Source organism: Perissodus microlepis, chromosome 20 (assembly GCF_051167445.1).
Source record: "Perissodus microlepis isolate ML-2025 ecotype Zambia chromosome 20, ASM5116744v1, whole genome shotgun sequence".
Lineage (NCBI taxonomy): Eukaryota > Metazoa > Chordata > Actinopteri > Cichliformes > Cichlidae > Perissodus > Perissodus microlepis.
In genome coordinates this window covers 23,690,404-23,709,629 of record NC_140480.1, presented here as the reverse complement: position 1 = coordinate 23,709,629, position 19,226 = coordinate 23,690,404, and the positions used below count along the sequence as shown (strand labels likewise).

Below are 19,226 nucleotides of genomic sequence, written 5' to 3'. Positions count from 1 at the left end.
TGAGAGGCTAATGATAAGACCCTAATGTGAAATGCCCGGCCCAAAAAGAGGGGGAAGACAGACTGATTTTTATTAACCATGGAGTCACAACAAACGACACACGTATACCATAAGTCATATATTTGTTTATTTTGCGTTCAACATTGTCACAGTTGAAGTTTTACAATAACTGGGGTCTTACTGACTCACTACTCACTGTACAAACAGAATGCACATATAAATGAGGCCATTCCTCTCTCCTCCTTTTTTTTATAATGTGTCTCACGCCAGACTGAACAGCTTGCAGCAGGATGTGTGTCATCTGTCTGTGTGTACGCTGGGTTGTACGTATGAAAAGAGAGCTGGATGTAAATGGCAGGAAACTTCCTAACAGTCTGTTTTTGATTTCTACAGCAAATGTCAGTTCACCACTGCTGGAGGCAGACAGTCGATATGTTCATATATCACCCCTCACATCCATCGATGAGGTGATGTATATACATCCTGATCTTAACTTGAGAATAGAGTACTGATCATATACACATTATGTACATCTCCTTTAAGCCCCAGTCTTGGTCCCTTAACAGCGTCATAAAGATAAACCCTCTAAGCCAAGCAGCTCATCTGTTTGCACATCAAAATCCCGTATTTACACGATGAAAGCCCTCAGCTAAGGAAGTGCAATGTTCTTCATGTTTATAATTTACACAATGGCTTTGTTGATGAAATGCATGCTGAGCTTTAGTAACTACCAGGCTAACATGGAACAACAAGAACACATCAACATCTGAAAATTCCAACCTAATCAAAACCAAAGGAGAAGTCAAAATTCATAGGCCAACTTTTTTTTGTCTCCCCCCATTAGCTCACAGTGAATAGGACACATGATGCATCAGATCCATGCAGTGCATTGCCGGGGTACTTTCTCGCAAAGAATGACTGTAGACATTTGAAGAACTACAACACACACCAAAAAATAAACAGATTAAACAGTTTCAAATCATCCCAAGATATCAGAGTTATAGCAAAGATATGATATCAGTGGAGCGACACATTCAGCTGATCATTAATGTCCAGTATGTGATATGTCCGTCTTAATTCACATGAGTACAAACGTGTGAGAGTAAGCCTGACTTATGGCGATGGTTTTTCTTCGTGAATGTTAAAATACATTTACAACCTGAATATCGGGACAAACAGTTTACTGTCACTAATTTACACACTAGAATAGACTTTTATTTGTAGAATGTAGAAAGTTATTCTTTACATATACCCAGTTTGTTTCTTCAGTTTGCATTTTTGTATATTGTAACTGCATTTCCTGAAAACAATGAAAGTGTTCTTTCAAATGTGCTTATCCAGCAAAATATTTCTGTTCAGCCCAAGGAGAAGTATATTCCCTTTTATTAAAATATATACACACATTCTTCTTTCCACTGTGAACTGTGTAAGTATTATATATATATATATATTTATATATTTTTCCTTATTTTGAATGAAAAAAAAAAAAAAGATTTTTCTTTTTTCACCTGAATCTTGTCCTGACGACAAGATAAGAGACCTCCACTTTTAGTACAAGTCTGCATTTTCTGAACATGATTGCACTTAAACTTGCTATGGTAACACTGACTTGTTATACAATGTGCAGAGGATAGCCTCACATCAACAACATTACATGCAAAATTATCACTTACTTGACATTCCACTGAACTCCAAGTCTGTACCTCTAATGAGACCGTGAGGACAGCCAGACATTAATTTACTGAGAAAAGACTCTTGACAGGGGTCAAAAAACCGAAATAAATAAATAATGACGCAACACGAAAAATGCACAGATAGGAGGGACACCTTGCTTGTTCTTAATGTACAAAATCAGTACAAAGATATTGCACATATAATAGAAAAAAATATGAAAAAATACTTCACTATGTAAGAACTGATTTTATTCACTCACCGAATCCTGGTGAATAAAAAAATATTCTAAACAAGGCAAAAAGAAGAGCTAAGAAATGTTTCTGATTTTGAGAGTCAAGGAGGCAGATGTTGCACATGTTAAAGGCAACAGACTTAACATGTCCAGCACTTTGCTTTTGTAACAGAAACAGAGCCACGTAGCATTGGAAATGCCTTTTTCGCTGTTATTCTTCACTACGTTACGTCTTATGCAGCCACAATATTGGAAGGAAGCAGAGCTAACGAGCGACCTACTTTATCGGCTCCTAAAGTTGACAAGTGAAGTCTGCTTTGAAGCTTCAGCTGTGACTGCACAGCATTTTGAGGCCCATATGCAACAGCTGCCATCCAGAGACTCTTTCTAATCCATTTGGAAAGGCAAAAATTCCAGAATAGATTAACAGCCGGACTAAATGGGAGTTCACTCCTTTCAGATCTACATCCTGTTACCATAGAGTCAGTATAATACTGATAAAGTTCATTTTTGCTGATAATAATTGCAAGTATAATCTTACAAATTACTTTACACACAATATACTGTACATGAAGTCTTGACTAAATAGATTATGCAGTAATAATTGGCACATTTATTTATGAGAGCTAGGAGACAACACATATAGCTGTCATCTACAGTAAGTACAGCACTAGAACTACTATGACTGACTCAGTCAAGTTCTTCACCTGTCCTTTGATTTAATTTAGTGTGAAATGATTACATCTAGGTTTTTCACTACATATGAGCTCTACAGGAGGCAACAACAAATAGCATTCAGATGATGTTGGGATCCGCAAAACCAAAGATTTGAAAAACTGACTTCCTAAAGGCTGAGCACGACAAATGATGTCATTGCGACAGAGAAAACAGTCAGCTGAGTTTTCATCTCAGGCCATCTTTTCCCCGTGGTTACGTGAAGGTAAGACAGGTTATTGAGGGAATGGAGCAGCATGGAGAAGCTTGGTGAGAAAGCCTATTTTCTCCTCAGCTGTCACGGCCGGGTGGTGTTTGTGGAAAACAAAGAGCATCTTCCTGTGCAGAACCCCACCCATACCCAGTACACCCAAAACCCCGATGGGACCAAAGTCCCTGATCAGGCAAGCTAGTAAAGGCCCTTAGTGGAAGATTTGAGTCCAATATCCATCCTGCATATATTTATTGGACCTGGAAGTGAAAAAAGGTGGCTGCATGTGATTGGTTTCCATCACAGCAGCAGAAACACAGTGGACAGGCCATAGAGTTATGCTGTCAGTCCCTTTGGTGTAAGCAAATGTCCCTTCTTCAATAAGTTCCCTCCTTGCTTCTCCTCTCTGAGTTAGGAGCATCACACTACGGTGCTGATGCCACTGTGTTTGGGTTTGGGTCCGCCAGGCGCCGAACCCACTTGCTGACTGTGGTGGTGAGAGTGCTGCGAGTGCGAGGTGTGGTGGGAATGTTGGCTGTAATGGCCGTGCTGCGAATGGCCGTGTTGGTGTGCGTGTGAGGAGTAGGCTGGGTGCTGGTGGTACTGCGTGTGAGGTGGGGGGTGGTAGTGGTGGTGGTGGTGGTAAGGCGGGGGATTCTGCGTGCAGTACTGAGGATGGTGGCCGTGGTGTTGGGTCTGCACTGCGTGCACCACCTGCGCCGTGTGATGCAGGTTGGTCGGGTGGGGCTTGTGCGATATGAGAGTGGGGTGACCAGGTTGGGGGAAAGGAGGGTGGCTCTGAGACGGCGGTTTCCCTCGCTTGCTGCCAAAGAGCGACCCGAGGATGGAAGTCGATGCCGAGTTAGGGATGGATGGATGGCCGCGGGGCACGCTCTCGCGAGGCGTGTTGGCTCTCCTTCGTGTGTGTGGACTGCTAATGATGGACCCCTGCAGCAGGGAAAAAAACAAGGTAACAGCGCGTCTGTGAGACACTGCGCTACTGCAGAACACCTACACTAAATTATAGCTACAAGGCACCAGCAGGATGAATTCACAGTTTTCTTTTTTTCAGATAAACAAGTAGCAAAATGTTACAGGACATGCAAATGAGAAACCAAAAATGTTTTCATGAGAGGCAGCACCAACACTAGGAAAATTTTAGCTTGGGAAAAAGACCTCACGATGAAGGGAGCTTAAATCCAAAAAAAAGTTTTGCTGTAAGGGAACTAACTGCCTTGACATACAGTAAATCTGCAACAAGAGAAATTAAATAAATACTGTTAGAAATATAGATCATTACATTAAGGAAGTTAAGAAAAAAAATCTTCTTCACTGTAGTCAATGTGCCAACCCCTCTAAGAGTCACACATGCAACGTGTTATAATCAAATGAGGCATAGTTTCCACATGCAGAGGGTGGGGCAGGCAAACTCATCATCCACACAGTAGCATTCATCTAGAAGACAGAAGGCAGGAGGAACTAGGCGCTCATGTGCAGACTTCTCAACACGCCTGGACACTTTTCCCCATGTTTTGGGTCCAACACTACTCGATATTCAGGTGTGACTCCCCTAAAAAGACTTTTCCTTTGGCACATGCTTCATCTAAGACTGGAGAAAGACCACAAGATGCCTTTGAAAGCAGAATGAAATTTACAGCGTCCAAGACTACAATTGGACACATGAACTAATGGACACATGAAATGAGTGAAATATGAATGAATGAAATCCACATCTTTCTAAGTCCATGTGAAACCCATTGCTAGACCCCTGGCTAGGAAGGCTACATTCCTCCCTGAAACTTACATCATTTAAGAGAGGTTGTGGATAAGAGAAAAACAGAAAGACCCAGACAGGGAGAGAGGCTGGAGAGGGTGTACAGTTTCCTAGTGTCTTTCAGAGCTACGACCCTGCCAAAGAGAAGAACCAAATGAAAACCGCTTGGATGTGATTGAATGAAAGACAGAGACAGGCGACAAGGGGAGGGTTCAGAGGAGGCATTAGTAGAGTCATGCTTGTTTGAAGGTAAAGTGTATATTGGTCATATAACATGACCAAATCAGGGAAATTCTCTGGCTTCCAAAAAAGGGGCAGGATCAGAGGCAGGCAACCCACGCATGCACACTAACTGAGGCAAGCAGGTTATAAGGCATCCCAGGAAGAAAAATAAATGATCCAAACAAATGGACTGAGTCTATGAAGCAAAGAAGGTGTAAGACCAAAAATAAAGTGGAGTGTTTCACAGTGCACATCATCACATAGAGAATAGCTTGGATACCAGCTGCTTCCAACTTACTTCCACATTGCTGTCTAGTGATCCTGCACTGCTGCGACGCCCACGCTTGCCTGCCCGAGACATGCAATACCAGAGATTAGAGATCGACAGCACTTCTGGATCGACTACACACGTTTAGGCCGCCCACCAGTCCCATAGGGGAAAAGTGCAGTGGATTGTGACTGTGAGTAAGATCCAAATATGGGCAGGTAGGGGGGAGGGCATTCAGGTCTGAGAAGGTGGTGGTTGACAGGTGGTACTGTGGTTTTCTTTATGGGGAAGGCACATCTTCACTCAGGTTCAAATTTCAGCTATTTTGTTCTTAAATCGCAATACGGAGGCTGAGTCAAGCAATACCTAAAGATGTTTGAATGTATTATCATAAATCTCAATAAATACAGACTACATGACCTTCGAGTCTTGACAGAACAAGGAAAAAAGTCCACAGTCAAGTTTTACCAAAACACAGCCGCTATTTCTAAAAACCTCAAACAGGACTGTTGCTTCACCAGAATTTTCCCAGATTTTATTTTTTTTATCGGTTTTTATTTTTCCTCCGTGAAATTCGACAACTTATTTTTAATGTTGTCGCAAGATGTAGATTTTCATCCAGGTCAGTGTCGGCAAGAAAGCCAGTCTCGGTGACAGTCGCAGAGGAGACATCAAAAGCAATACAGTGGTTGCTGCACATGGAATGTACAGGCATATAAAGGTCTGAAGGTGGACAGAGCACTTTTGCCATCGTTAGGCACACTCAGCCAATGATATATGACCAATAATTACACATAAACAGGAGAATACCTGATGTGTATGGGCAGAACACAGTAAATACACATGAAATGTCACATGGCAGGAAAGGAAAAAACAAAACAAAATAAAAAACACTTAACCAAAGTGACCCCACTAACATGCCACGTCCTGCACTGAAAAAACAAAGGAGACAGGAGGGCAGATGGACTTCTGCTACAGACTCCTTCACTGTCTGATCTATCATTTCCCATTCAGGTAGTGATCATAAGAACAAAGCATATCGTATTACCAACAAGTGAGGCAGACCCCCGACTGGATTTCATTTTCTTATCAAGTTAATCACCTGATAACTTCACATAGCTCTTATCTGTAATGAATGAAATGTATTCTTGCTTCAGAGACACAGCAGCTGTGTTAAACACTGATATTCATGGGTATGAAGTGATTCTTAACACCAAGACAGAAACTAAGTCTTCATCTCGTTGCTGCTTAAGAATGGTGTTGTTTATAAACATACAGATGAGGAAATGAGACATGATTGCTGATTAAAACGGAACAGATTGTAAGGAATGTCTTTGGATTAAACAAATGCACAAGTGCTAAATAACGGGAAAGAAAGTGATGATGAAAACACAAATGGGGAAAAAAAACTGCTCATAATAAATCATCCAAATGAACAGGGGTGACACCTGCCTGTCGGTTTCATCAGTCAGTGAAAAGAAAAATCTGCATTGCTAAACCTCTTCTTAAACAGGTCCGTTTTCAGTCTTTGAGCTGTGGAAAGTTGAGGTCTCTCTAAAACAAAGTATGCTGAGTACAAAAGAGGCTCAACACTGACAGGAAACACCGTCCAGACCAAACCATCCAGTCATGGGGGAGTGGGGGAGGGAGGGGGTGTTAGATTATGGATTTAAAGGTAAGAAGAAGGTATGGTGCTGTGAAACAACATTTTGCTATTTTTATCCCCTTGATATCATCATAAAGATGTGGATGACAGAAGGAGTGTACTTCTCCCAGCTAGTAAAAGCAAAGATGTTTTGGCTATACCTGCTTCAGAGAGATCTCTAAGGGAGCTGCTGAGGGCGCTCCTCTTCAGGCCCTCACCCATGGCATAGCTATCATCCAGACTGGCCCGGTTCATGTTCCCATTGCCTGCTTCCTTCTTCAGGCCAGAGCTCTGCGACATGCTGGGCCTCACTACCCCCTTCTGCTTCTCCAGCTCAGCTGTAATATTTAAAAAAAAAAAAAAGCCAAGGAAAGACTGAGGTAAGTGGCAGCGGTTTTACATCTCACTTTGGCCATCGAATGCATTTTTTTTCTGTTACGTATTAAGCCACCCTTTGCTGCCTGAAATTTATGAGGTGTGCAGTATTGATATGCTTAATTTTTAACATCCTGCTCTTGTATGTAAAAATGGAAACCGCTTTAATGTCCACAATAATCTGCCGCCCCTTCTGGTAACCATCCTGTGAACTTTGTAAACATTCTCTCTTGAAATCTGCTGCATTTGAGTAATGAGACCCATGCTCTGTTTCTACTTTACACAGCCTGAAGCAGACAGAGTAACGAGGGTGGGTGGGTTGGGAGGGGAAACGGTCAGCTCACACTCTATTCTGTATTTCTCCATTTCCTGGACCTCAGCAATGGACTCTCGTAGGTCATCTGTAAACTTCTTGCGGTCCTGGGGGTTGGGCGCATTAAAGTTGATAAGCACTTTGATGTCTGCACCTGGTATCGCTGATGTAAGTCTGATTCCATTTGGATAATCTGGGGCAATGGGAAACACAGAGAGAGAAAGAGAGAGAGTCATTTACAAAAGGTTCATTGATCAAAACCGAGGCGAAACCCATCGGGTGAATTCTGTCTGAAGTTTTGGAGAGTATAAACAACGTCGCAGCCCATTTGGTCCAACTTCCCATTCCAGCTGCCAGTGTTAATGTGCAACGTCAAAATGTGTGATGTAAATACTGTCAGCTAGCATGCTGCACGGAATATAATAAACGGAAACTCTCAGTGCAACTTACACTGATTTTCAAACAGCATGACTTGCATCCCATATAGAGAGAAGGACTGTCTGAAGCTGTAGGTCACTGAATTCTTCTTTTTCTGGAAAATCTTGGTTACCTGAAATTATACAAAAACAACCCTGTAAGGACGGTTTGGACAGGGGAGGGGAGGCAGAAGGGAGAGGACAGGGCAATATTTACCACTAGGAGGTCGTTGAACAGGAAGATCTCCCGCTGATGCAGGCCTAGCTTCTGGAGCTTGTTTGGATCTGGCACTTCAAACAGACGGCAGTAACACACCAGTCTACGGTGCGGCAGCGATAACACCTACAAGGCAGAGGAAAACAGCACAACACTTTAGAGGTAATTATGGCCTCAGTCCATTGCGTAACAAGGAACAGAAGTTATTCTCCATCTGCAAATTTGAAAAAGGTATGGCCAAGAGATGACTAATTTATTCCTCCCTTGGGCGCTTTTCATTATGCCAACTTATGCCTCCTCACTTCCTATTTCCTCCAGTGACCTAGAAATTGTTAACCTCTGCCATTAGGGAAGATCTTCAAACTCCTAAAGCGCTCCAATGTACAAAGAGAGAGGAGGCTTCTGAAGGAGCCAAGAGCAAGGAATCACAGATGTATCCTTTCCGAAAAAACCTTTTACATTTTACAATAAAAAAGACGAACACTTATTATTGAGCAGATAATTATGCTCTTAAGTAAACATGGCACACATAAGAGATCCTTACATAAGATTTAACAGAAATATTAAATGCATATTAAATTTAAAAAACTGAGTTTTTTCGTACTGGTATGTGACTATGTTAAATCACGGTCTCTGTGACCGTGAATAGCTTATAAATATACACCCATACACTCTTTATAAAGCTTTAGTGTTCATCTTGAGGCAACTGTTGTGATTTAGGGGCTATACAAATAAACCTGTATTAAATTGAACTGAACTGCCTTTCATGAATAATGTGACTCTTCTTCTCCTAATATAAATTTTTTGCATGTTTCATAAGGCATAATGGAAATTTATGGTAGTATTCTGCAAAATATTGTGAACCAATTCTGTTTTCAAAAGCCACTGTAGAAATAAAATATTTTAGTTTGTTATAAATGTCATTATTTTGGGAAAAAAAAAGGCATATGTAAGAATTGTATATCGAAGACTTTTTGTCCGTTTTGTTTTAAATGTCTTGGTATTTCTTTGTGAAGTGCTTTGTGATCTTTGTCTTAAAAGGTGATATATAAATAATATTTTACTTTACTTACCTTAATTACATGTTTAAGACATTTAGGATTAGAATTTCACATTTCTTCCTGTAAAATGATTCTTACATGAAAGCTTCTTTGGATTTTTGCACCAGTTTGACAGGTGACACAGCTGTGGAGCATGTTTTAAGCAACCATGCTCAAGTCTTCTCCAATGCTCCCCCACACATTCTTGTTGGCAGTAGCAAGGATGCAAATGAAGTCATGCTAGCATAACAAAACCACCTGATGTTTTGGATTCTCCACCCTTTTCATGACACAGGGAAAATTGTCCAACAGTGAATGCTGCTGCTGGATTTTCTTTTTGAATTCAAAGTTTAGTGATTTATTTTCCTGTAGCAAGTCCCACAAAAATGCCAAGAAAGAGTAATGAGCCATCAATCCAACAGTCGTACAAATGCACACTGTGTAGACTGATCCAATAGGTGTTCTCTTTGAGAGTATTCAATAACTTGACAGTAACGGGTGATAGGCTGGGTTTTTTATTGTTGTTTTTTTTAAATACTTAGGTTACTGTGCGCAATGATGAAAACTTAGGTGGCCTTACATATATAAAAAGCCAAAATACGTGGCACTGAAATGAATGCACTACTAGTGCTAAGTCAGCTTAGCACAGATCATTCCTTAAGGATTGATGTGACAAGCACACAGCAGTGATATACACCCTGCTGAGCACAGAATTTGTAAACGCTGCAGCTTAGCGCCACCCAAAAATTTATGTCTTTTGATTCTGCCACCAGCGTAAAACACTAACTGTCCATCTCTCACCAACCAGTGTAATGTCTCAGGGAAAAGTCGTTGCCAGTCTTGGAAAGCTGACTTAAAAAGTAACTGCATGATGTGGAGGAATCACTACAGAGACAGAGACGCAAAGTGAAACAAAGAATAATAAATGATCATCTGATTTACAGATAATCTACTTACACATCCCAGGCCATGGTGGAGAGATCCAATCTAAAAAGAGAGGACAGAGAAGATGTTAGGTGCAGTTAATATATTGAGATTATTTGCACTAATTCTTCTTATAACTTAAAAAAATAATTATATATATATTCCCTTCTTAAGAAGGATTTGCCCTTGTTAACAGTTTTCCCATTATAATGCCTATGAAAATGCATGCACCTTATTGGTTTGGTGCAAAAGTCGTCAATTTTTCTTTATCTTCAGATTTGTAAGAATCAATAACGATACTGGAATGAATACAGATGCTGTGCCAGCACTAGTGGACCTGATTATTATAGAGAGGATTTCCAGCATGGCTTTTATGTTAAACTGTTTTACTACGTGTCCTCCTTAATTATGCAGCTAAATGGTGACAAGGAATCATTTTTCAATACATTTAATTATTACTGGCAGAGCAGAACAGACTCCATTCATCTGAAAACCGACTAAAACAAAGTCATCCATGCCAGACGAGCCTCTCCCTGAGGGTAAGTTAATCACACCTTTAACCTTCACACATGGCAGAAACAGTATTGCCTGCAGAATACTGCAGAAAGGCTGTCTCCAGCTGCCTACAAGGGAATGGAGTAATGGGAGAACAAAATCTGATAATAACTTTGATCCAGTATGTATGGAAAGAGATAAACAGACTAATAACTAATCAACGGATTAAAGCAATGCAACTAATGCCAGTCAGTTAAAGAAAAATAGATTTTGCTCTGCTCAAGAATAGCAATTACTTTCCCCACTAAATCTACTTTGGTACTATATTGTGTTAAAATGGCAGGATGTGCCTATTTTTCATCAGACTGCAGCAGTGTGCGACATTTCACAAAGGCCTTGTGTGTGTTGAAATCACCAGTGTGTGTCTGAGGACTTTTCTACATCTTAGCGTTCCTTCTCTGAAATAAGCTACGTAGGAGAGGGAAAAAGATATGCCCTGGTCTGTGATGTCTTGCGTTGTAATAAAAATGAAAAATAAGAAATCCAACTAACAATTTTGTGACCTTAACAGAAAGATTAAAAAACACATAACTTACTGGTTTCTTTCCCACAATGAGCTTCTCAACCTTCTGCACCTGGGAGACGTGGTCTTCGTTGGTTTTGAGCTCTCGTTTACGAATCCTCTCGTATATGCCGACCAGAGTCTCCCGGGGTATGTCCTCTCCATCATCCACACCTGAAAGTCAACGTACACATACACCTCAAGGATTAGAACAACAATAAAAGGATTTTTTTCTTTTTAAAAGGTCAGGATAGTGAGAGAAGATATTAATAAAGCAAAGAGGATTCAAATTGTAAGGGTCGGTCACCTACTCTGCCCCTCTGTGGTGAAAGGTTTAATTTATTTTTGAAGCTGAATTTTACATATTGCCCCATTAAGGTCAATATATAATGCCTTCACATGTATTTCATAATAACAGTTTTCTGTTACCTCTTAAGTTCTTGATAAAGTCCTCCAGCTTCATCTTCCTCTCTGGCTTGACGTTGGGGCTGTACATGTCGGTGTTGAGGAGGATGATTGCAAAAGCTAGGATGAAGATGGTGTCAGGGTTCCTAAACTGCCGCACTACTGTTGGGTTACAGATGCAGTAGCGCTGGCTAAAAATAGAAAACGGGAGCATTAAGTAATGTTAAGGAAGAGTAAAACTCAGACTCTAAACTCGATACAAGCGAGTCAGAGTGAGGAAATGTTTTCAACACTGCCTGAAGAAAACAGAAGTAAATGGGTTCTCTTTATGAACCAATAATTATGCAGATGACACAGCTGTGAGGAAGACCGATGATGTTTATTAAAATGCTTTCAGTATTATGAACACTAATGCTAATGTTTTACTGCACTTGACTACATGAAATACACAGGGGTCGTTAAGAATCAGCTCGGTTTAATGATCATAGTAAATAAATCCATTTTCAGTAGGAGGATTAGGTCACTAAACTTTCTCAAAAATAAAAAAAAAAAAAGTTTATATTGCAGTTTGTTTGTTTTTTTACATATACGGCATAAAACCCCAACCTGAACGCCTCAATGAGCCGCTCCACCTTCTGTGCTTCACCCTGGACGCGGATGTGGTTCTGAAATTTCCTCAGGGCTTCGTCGAGCTCCATGCCCTGGAAGTCCATTTCGTCTACCACACAGCTGGTACGTGAGGAGAGGGATGAAGAGAAAAAAGGCAAATACATCAAAACACAGACTGCCACAGTTTTTGTGCTCATCCTCATTCACTGGTAGCTCAACAGGGATGGTTTGGCCCAGATTCTATCATGGAGGATATGTCAGTGAATTCTTGTCATATTGGTGCCATAAGTCACTCTCATAGACTGTGGGATCTTCGTCGAGTAAATCCTCTGAGCAATTGCTTAACTGTTTTTATATGTACCACACTCCTTTTTAAAATAACAAAACTAAGTATGCTTTGGATTATGTTGCTGTCAGTAATAACAATATTTTTTTGATCATTCCTGTGGCGATACTTACTCCAAGACATCTCTGTTGAACTGCTTCTGTCGATTGCCAAGAAATTCTCCAATCATCTGCCTGCTTAGCCCCTTTCTCTGCAGCAGGAAGTGAGCCACTCCGACTGGCGTGTCAGGGATGAATCCTCTCTCAGTAAGATACTGAATGCCCTTTTCTGGCTTCCTGAAAAATTCAACATGTCCACGGATGGTTTGTTTTTAATTCCTGGACAGATGCTGGTACATTTTTAAACTGGGAAGAAGAATATGCTGCTGCTTAATCTTGAGTTCTTAGAGAATCCATCTATATTACTGTTATTACCCAAAATTTTGACACAGGCCTAAAAACAAAACACACACACTACAAACCTTTCATCTTATTGTCATGTAATTATGTCAGATAAAATCTAAGCAATACAGATGAGTGAAAGTCTTTCATTAAGAAAGAAATATATCTCTGGAAATATTAAAGCAGTGATGGTGCAATTTAGTTTTACCAGTCTTACTAAGCAAACAATAGAACTGCTGTTTGTCAAACACAAATAGAGGTATTACAGTTTGTACTTTTCAATATGAGTTTCATCATGTTGAGTAAGTTTATTATTTTTTTCTATTCCATTTTTCTTTAAAATTTTTTTTTTTTTTTATTCCTAATAAAATTCATTTTTTTAATGATTTTTTTTAACTTAAAAAAACAAACAAACTATAAAGGATCAAAATTTATGAAGTTCAGAAGAAACATCTGTGATGGCAGCAACATGCGTTTTTGGCCTTCACTACAAACGCAGGTCAAGCATGTGCTCCAGCAGAGCAGAGTACCTACTTGTTGAAGAGATTCAGGCCGATGCGGTAGTGTCGCTTCCGGATAACATCATTGCTGAATATGGGCGAATCCCAGCTGTTGCGAGTCTCTTTGTGGTAGGTCTGCTTACTTAGGGTCTGCTCTCGCAGGCTGTCTCTTGATGAGGACTCAGAGCTGCAGTTAATGGTGTCATTTGAGTTTGATGTGCTATTGATGCTGTCATTGTCCCCATCGGAGAAATCGGACTCTGACTTGCTCTGTCTGTTAGCTGAGCCGTTGATAGCCAAGTGACTTTCTAACTGTCTGTGGCGGTGGCGAAGAGGCGCGTCGTCGTCACGGGAGGGAGCTCGTGGTGGGGGCCCATGGGAAATGTGTTTGGGGCTTGCTTGGGACGATGTTACAATGTGGCCGTGAGGTTCATACACAGGTGGCCGTTTGACAGTGCTCCGCTCTGACCGGTCGCTGAGCTCTGCGGAGCTATCGCTAGGAGGTTCTATGGTCAACAGAGGAAGATGGTCCATTCTAACACGCTGCTCTTGGCACTCTAGAGAAGGAGTGCTGCGGCAGCTTGTGTCTGTGTCACGACCCTCATCTTTGGGGTCAATAGGCCAGTATTCCTGGGAGGAGTTAACTGACCGCAATCGTAAGTCTGATTCTGTGCTGGAGGGCTGGTCCCCTGACCTGGACAAGGCAATAGAAGGGGACATGTCCTCCTCATCGATGAACAGAGTAACATCGCTATAAGACGCCATGGTTTCATCGCGCATCCGTCCAGCTGCCCTATGGTGGGACTTCACCTGATACTGCACATCCCCCTGTCTCTCAGAGCAGCCGATAGCCTCTGGGTCAGGACCCTCATCCCCCTGAAGGCTGCGACAGTTCAGAGCATCATCTATCGACTCAGCCAGAGACTTGACTTGTCTTGAAAAGGCGTCCTCCAGCTCTGTGATGGCATCTGTAAGGTCACCCTGCGGTGGAGGGTGTGCCATGTTGGCCTGCTGGTGAACCTCTATATCTCCGCATTCTGACTGCACCATGGACAGCGGGGTGCCATCCTCCGTCATGGACACCTGCCTCCCCTCAAAGTATGAGCTGTGGACTTTTTCGGGGCCCTCAAATGAGAGCTGCATCCTCATGTTAGAAAGTACAATGCGTCTGGACATACGGTTCTCTGACATAGAACTCCTGAGACGTTCAAAGTTCTTGTTCATCTGATACTGGCGGAACGCCGTCTGAATGGTTCGAGCTGCATGTCGAGTTATGAATCGTCCACCATATTTGCGCTCTAGCATCTCCACCTAGCAAAAACACAAGTAAATTAACTGTAAGACCCATGGGTTACTTAATTGGTTTTCTTAGCTGCAGATGGTCTATCAAGTCATCATCGTGGATGTCCTGTTAGAAGCTAACAAAGTGTTCTTTACACAGCTAGCTTTCTGACAAGAAAAGATTCAAATTATATGATTTTTTAAAAACATATATCATGTGACTCTTTGAATTTCTGTCAAAAACAGTCTTTTACCTGTTTATCCTGGAGGTCAGCAGAGAGCTCATAGCTCTCAGAGAGCGATCGGGACCGCTTGATGGCCTCCTCCTCAGCCTGCTTACGGAGGATGGACTGTGAGTGCTGGAGCTTGGGTCGTCGGGGCCTCTGAGGCCCAGGCTGGACCCCGTGGCTGTAAAGTGGGCTGTCAAATCGGTCGGGGCTGATGGCTGAGCCGTGGGTCACGGGACCCTGGCCATAGCTGGCTCCCCCATCCAAGGAAGGGCCACTATCACTGGGCCGTGCATCCCCTTCCACACTACAAAGACAGGAAAGAGATGGATGGATGATTAGAGACGGTAGAAGGAAAGAAAAATCTCTGAGGCAGTACTGGATTTAAATATTATCAGGTTAGTTCAATCCCAAAATGCCTGAACAAAGAGTAGCTTAAGTTAAATATCCGTTATATACAATTAAGTATGGTATTAGAAATATGGTATTGCACAATAGCATGGGTGTGAAGGAATATAGCCTTTTCTGGGGCATGCGATCCTGACATACTGCATAAACCACACTTAATTAAATTCAAAGCTGTCTGATACTAATAGATTTCACAGAAGAAATTACTAGTGTGTCATAGTTTTTGCTGTACCACATTTAGGAGACACAAAAGACACATAACCGCTCCTAAAATAAAATACATTTGCAGTGACACACTCCTTGTGCAATTGCTTCCTTTACAAATACTGAGAAAGGAACAAAAAACAAGCGATTACTCACTCACTCTTACATTCTACCACACTAGAGGTCTGCCTCTTACGAAGAGACCGTCTATTTTCAATAAAATGCCAACTCTTCCTCCATATCTTGTCCACCATTCTTTCTGTCAAATGAAGTCCAGAGTACACAGAATCCTCCAGGAAATCCAGGTTTATGTCAGCTCAGGGGCCAATCAGTGGCCCAGGAGAATTACATCATATTCGCAGTAGCGACGACACTCTGTTCCAATTCTCGTTACAAAGTCCAGTTTGGAGAAGAGTGAGTAAATATAACTTCAGTGACCCCTCAGTCAAAAAACAGAAATGCCTTTCAGAGGTGCCGACCCGCTCTGTAACTATCATCACACCAACTAACTTTCTTCCCTTCTCCTCTGATACGATTAATGCACAGTTCACTGGCAGCCTAATGTGTTTGAACTGTGACTTGACACACCCATGCAGCGTACACATCTACTTCCTTTATTGGACTGCCTGAAATCAACATTCGGCAACAGCCTGTCAAACACAGCAAAGAGCACAAGCGAAAAAGTGGAACTGAATTTGGTTCAAGAGTTCAGATGGCAAATGTACTGTAATATAAGTGTAAACTCTTTTTGTGACTTCCGAGGATTTGAACTGGATTTACAACCCATATCATGTCTTTTGATGTCCCTAGATTTGTGATTAACAGAGAAAGTGCAACAGAAATTGAAAATGTTTTCAAAATTGCAATAACTACACTTGCAAGGCTTAAGGCAAGTCATTATTAGTGATTAACATATGAGTCATGGATGTTTGCAAAGCCTTCAGGCACCTTCGTTTTCAGATCAACACAAATGCTTTGGAGAATAACGCCCCCCTCCAAAAAAGCACTACTGCTTTTCAACTAAAGATTTTAGAGTGAAATATTAAAACAGATTGCACTTGGCTGCCAAACCATCATTAATAATTTTTAGGAAAAGCACAGTCCCAAAAATACTCAGCCTAATTCCACAAACTAAGATGGCATTTGGATGCAAGTGGAAAGAACACACTCATAGGACACTTTCTTAGGTACACCCATTCAAAAATGGAATGAAGCAACTTAATATGTTTAGGCATGCAGACACTGCCAAGATAACCTCTTGAATTTCAAACTAAGTATCACAATCAGGAAGAAAGGGGATTTAAGTGACTTTGAATGTGGGATGGTTGTTGGTGCCGAACAGGCTGGTCTGAGTATTTCATAAAATGTTGATCTACTGGGATTTTCAACCATCTTTATGATTTACAGAGAATGGTCTGAAAAGGAAAAACTATCCAGTGAGGGTCAGACTGCTTCAAGCTGACAGGAGGGGGAAAGTAACTAAAATTTTTACTTATTACAAGTTACGCAGAAGAGCATCTCTGAACAACTTACACAACAAACCTTGAAGCAGATGGGCTACAGCACCAGATGACCACACTGGTATTACTCTTGTCAGCCAACTCTCCTGTCAGGAGACTGAGGTTACAATTTGCATGACCTCACCAAAACTAGAAAAGAGATGGGTGGAAAAATTGTGCCTGGTTTGAGGGTCATTCAGATGGTAGGGGTGTTGACACCATGAAAGCATGGATCCATTCTTCCTTGTATCAATGGTTCACACTGGTATCAACAATGCAATTGTGTAGGGGATATTTCTTAACTGAGCATTGTTAAATCACCACAGCTTACCAAACTAATGGGCTGATCACGCCCATCTCTTTATGACCACAGTGTACCCATCTTTGATGGCTGCTTAATGTGTCACGTCACAAAGCTCAAATCATCTCAAGCTGGTTTCTTAAACATAACAATGAGTTTACTGTACTCAAATGGCCCCATCGTCACTAAATCTTAAACCAATAGAGCACATTTGAGATGTGGTGGAACAGGAGATCCACTTCATGGTTTTGCAGCTCACAATTCTGCAGCAACTGTGTGGTGCTAACACGTCAATAAGGACCAAAATCTCTGCGGGTGTCTCCAGCACTTCGCTGTATCTGTGGCACAAATATTTAAGGCATTTCTGAAGGCAAAAGGAGCTTCAAACAAGTATTAGCAAGATGTATCTAGTAAAATGGCCAGTAAACTTATGAGGGAGTGGAGATGAGCCATTCAAGGTCAGCCAAACCCACAGTCAGACAGTGAAACTTCAAGCTAAGTAAATGCTTACCAACTCCCCTCCGGGTAGAAAATACACATAGTGTTTTAGTATGGACCAGTGCACAGCAACAGAGCCAGACTTGCCCTTTACATAGCTGGAACAACGCTAGTACCTAGCAAAACACATTCAAGATCATACTTCATTGCATAATCACAGCTGGGATAAAAGTTCCCAACCATCTGTCAAAGCTGTCATCCCTGGAGTTAAAAATTACACTGTGTGTGCTGTCACTGTGTGCTTGCAGGTGGCAGTCATTGTTTTTTTTATTTCTTCATTTGAGATAAATGAAGAATTAACGTTATGATGACACAAGGGATTTGGACATTAGTCAGGAGGAGTGGGCATTTAACAAATGTGACATTTCTCTGACATAGACTTTGTTAGTTCATTTGGCTTCATTTTTCTTTTAATACCAAAATGATGGTTTGTAATCAAAGTCTACAAACATTTTTAGCCAAACCAGCACCAATGTCCATTTTTGGGTCGGTGGCTCAACTCATTTTAATTTTTGCGTTGCTTACAATGACATTTTGTACACACAGTGAGTTTAATGACTTTACTGATCCTCCTAATTTTCATCTAGCACCATTATCAGGTCAATTTTGCGTGTCTTATCTGCTTCACTAGACCCCGTAGATGTTATTTAAGCTTAGCACTGTTAATGTGAAAATGTTAGAATGTTAATCTCAGTATTTACCTGCTAACGGTAACCTGACAGAGCTCTTAGGATGACTAAAGTATTGCTATCATTATGTAATGCAGTTTAAATATTTTTTTTCTTTTGTACCAATTTGTTGGGAATAATTGCCTTTTCATTGTTTTGCTTAATTGCTTCTGTAATTATTTATGAACCAAAATAAATTTCAATTTATGCTAATAAGATGGTAAAACGAATTGAGTTTAATTGAAATCACTGAAAACACAATATGCATGCCACCGTTAATAATTACAGCAGTGCACATCTAAAAAGAAAAATAATAATTATATTAATTTAAAAACATATTAAGGCAAAAGTTAAAACTTTAACTGTAATAATTTTCCCCGGGTGGGACCTGTGAGCCAGCTTCTTTACTACTTTTGTTAATAACTACTCTGCTTTTTACCAACCTAGCATCCAAAGAGTGTTTGAGTGAAAGCAAATGGAAGAAAGAGAGTGAGAATAAGTACTGCTGTACTGCAAGAGAAGTCAGTGAAAACTCTACAGAGCGAGGTCAGCTGCCAGTGATGGAGGGAAAAAGCTGGGAATAGAAGAGAGTGCATCATTTTAACATCTGCACTGCACTTTAAGCTTAAATGGCTGGTGGAAAAGGGGAAAAGAGCGGGAGAACTATTACAGAGTCAGATATTAATTATTCGGTGGATACAAGTGGCTTCAAATGACTTTGAAATTAATGTTTTATACATGTTTAATATGTGAGCATTGTGGAACCCACTGATGAGTGGTGGGGGAAGCAGTGATGTCATGCCACACCACTTCCTGAT

General features: G+C 41.1%; 1 protein-coding gene across 7 annotated transcripts in view; it reads right to left on the bottom strand.

Annotated features, from left to right (window-relative positions):
• Positions 1–105: 105 nt before the first annotated feature.
• Positions 106–19,226, bottom strand: part of LOC146364572 (IQ motif and SEC7 domain-containing protein 1-like) — a 98,780-nt gene continuing 79,659 nt past the window's right edge. For 5 of the 7 annotated variants that reach the window (XM_084917413.1, XM_084917414.1, XM_084917416.1 and 2 more), the window contains 13 exons: positions 14,858–15,137; positions 13,357–14,633; positions 12,556–12,717; positions 12,094–12,216; positions 11,512–11,678; positions 11,117–11,256; positions 10,059–10,088; positions 8,062–8,187; positions 7,879–7,978; positions 7,460–7,621; positions 6,902–7,078; positions 5,126–5,175; positions 106–3,779 (listed from right to left, as the gene is read on the bottom strand). In XM_084917413.1, the coding sequence (XP_084773539.1) occupies positions 3,252–3,779; positions 5,126–5,175; positions 6,902–7,078; positions 7,460–7,621; positions 7,879–7,978; positions 8,062–8,187; positions 10,059–10,088; positions 11,117–11,256; positions 11,512–11,678; positions 12,094–12,216; positions 12,556–12,717; positions 13,357–14,633; positions 14,858–15,137 (3,322 nt within the window). In that variant the 3' untranslated portion in view covers positions 106–3,251. Of the gene's footprint in view, positions 3,780–5,125; positions 5,176–6,901; positions 7,079–7,459; positions 7,622–7,878; positions 7,979–8,061; positions 8,188–10,058; positions 10,089–11,116; positions 11,257–11,511; positions 11,679–12,093; positions 12,217–12,555; positions 12,718–13,356; positions 14,634–14,857; positions 15,138–15,598; positions 15,865–19,226 lie in introns of those variants that run through there. The other 2 variants (XM_084917415.1, XM_084917419.1) reach the window with 2 other exon arrangements.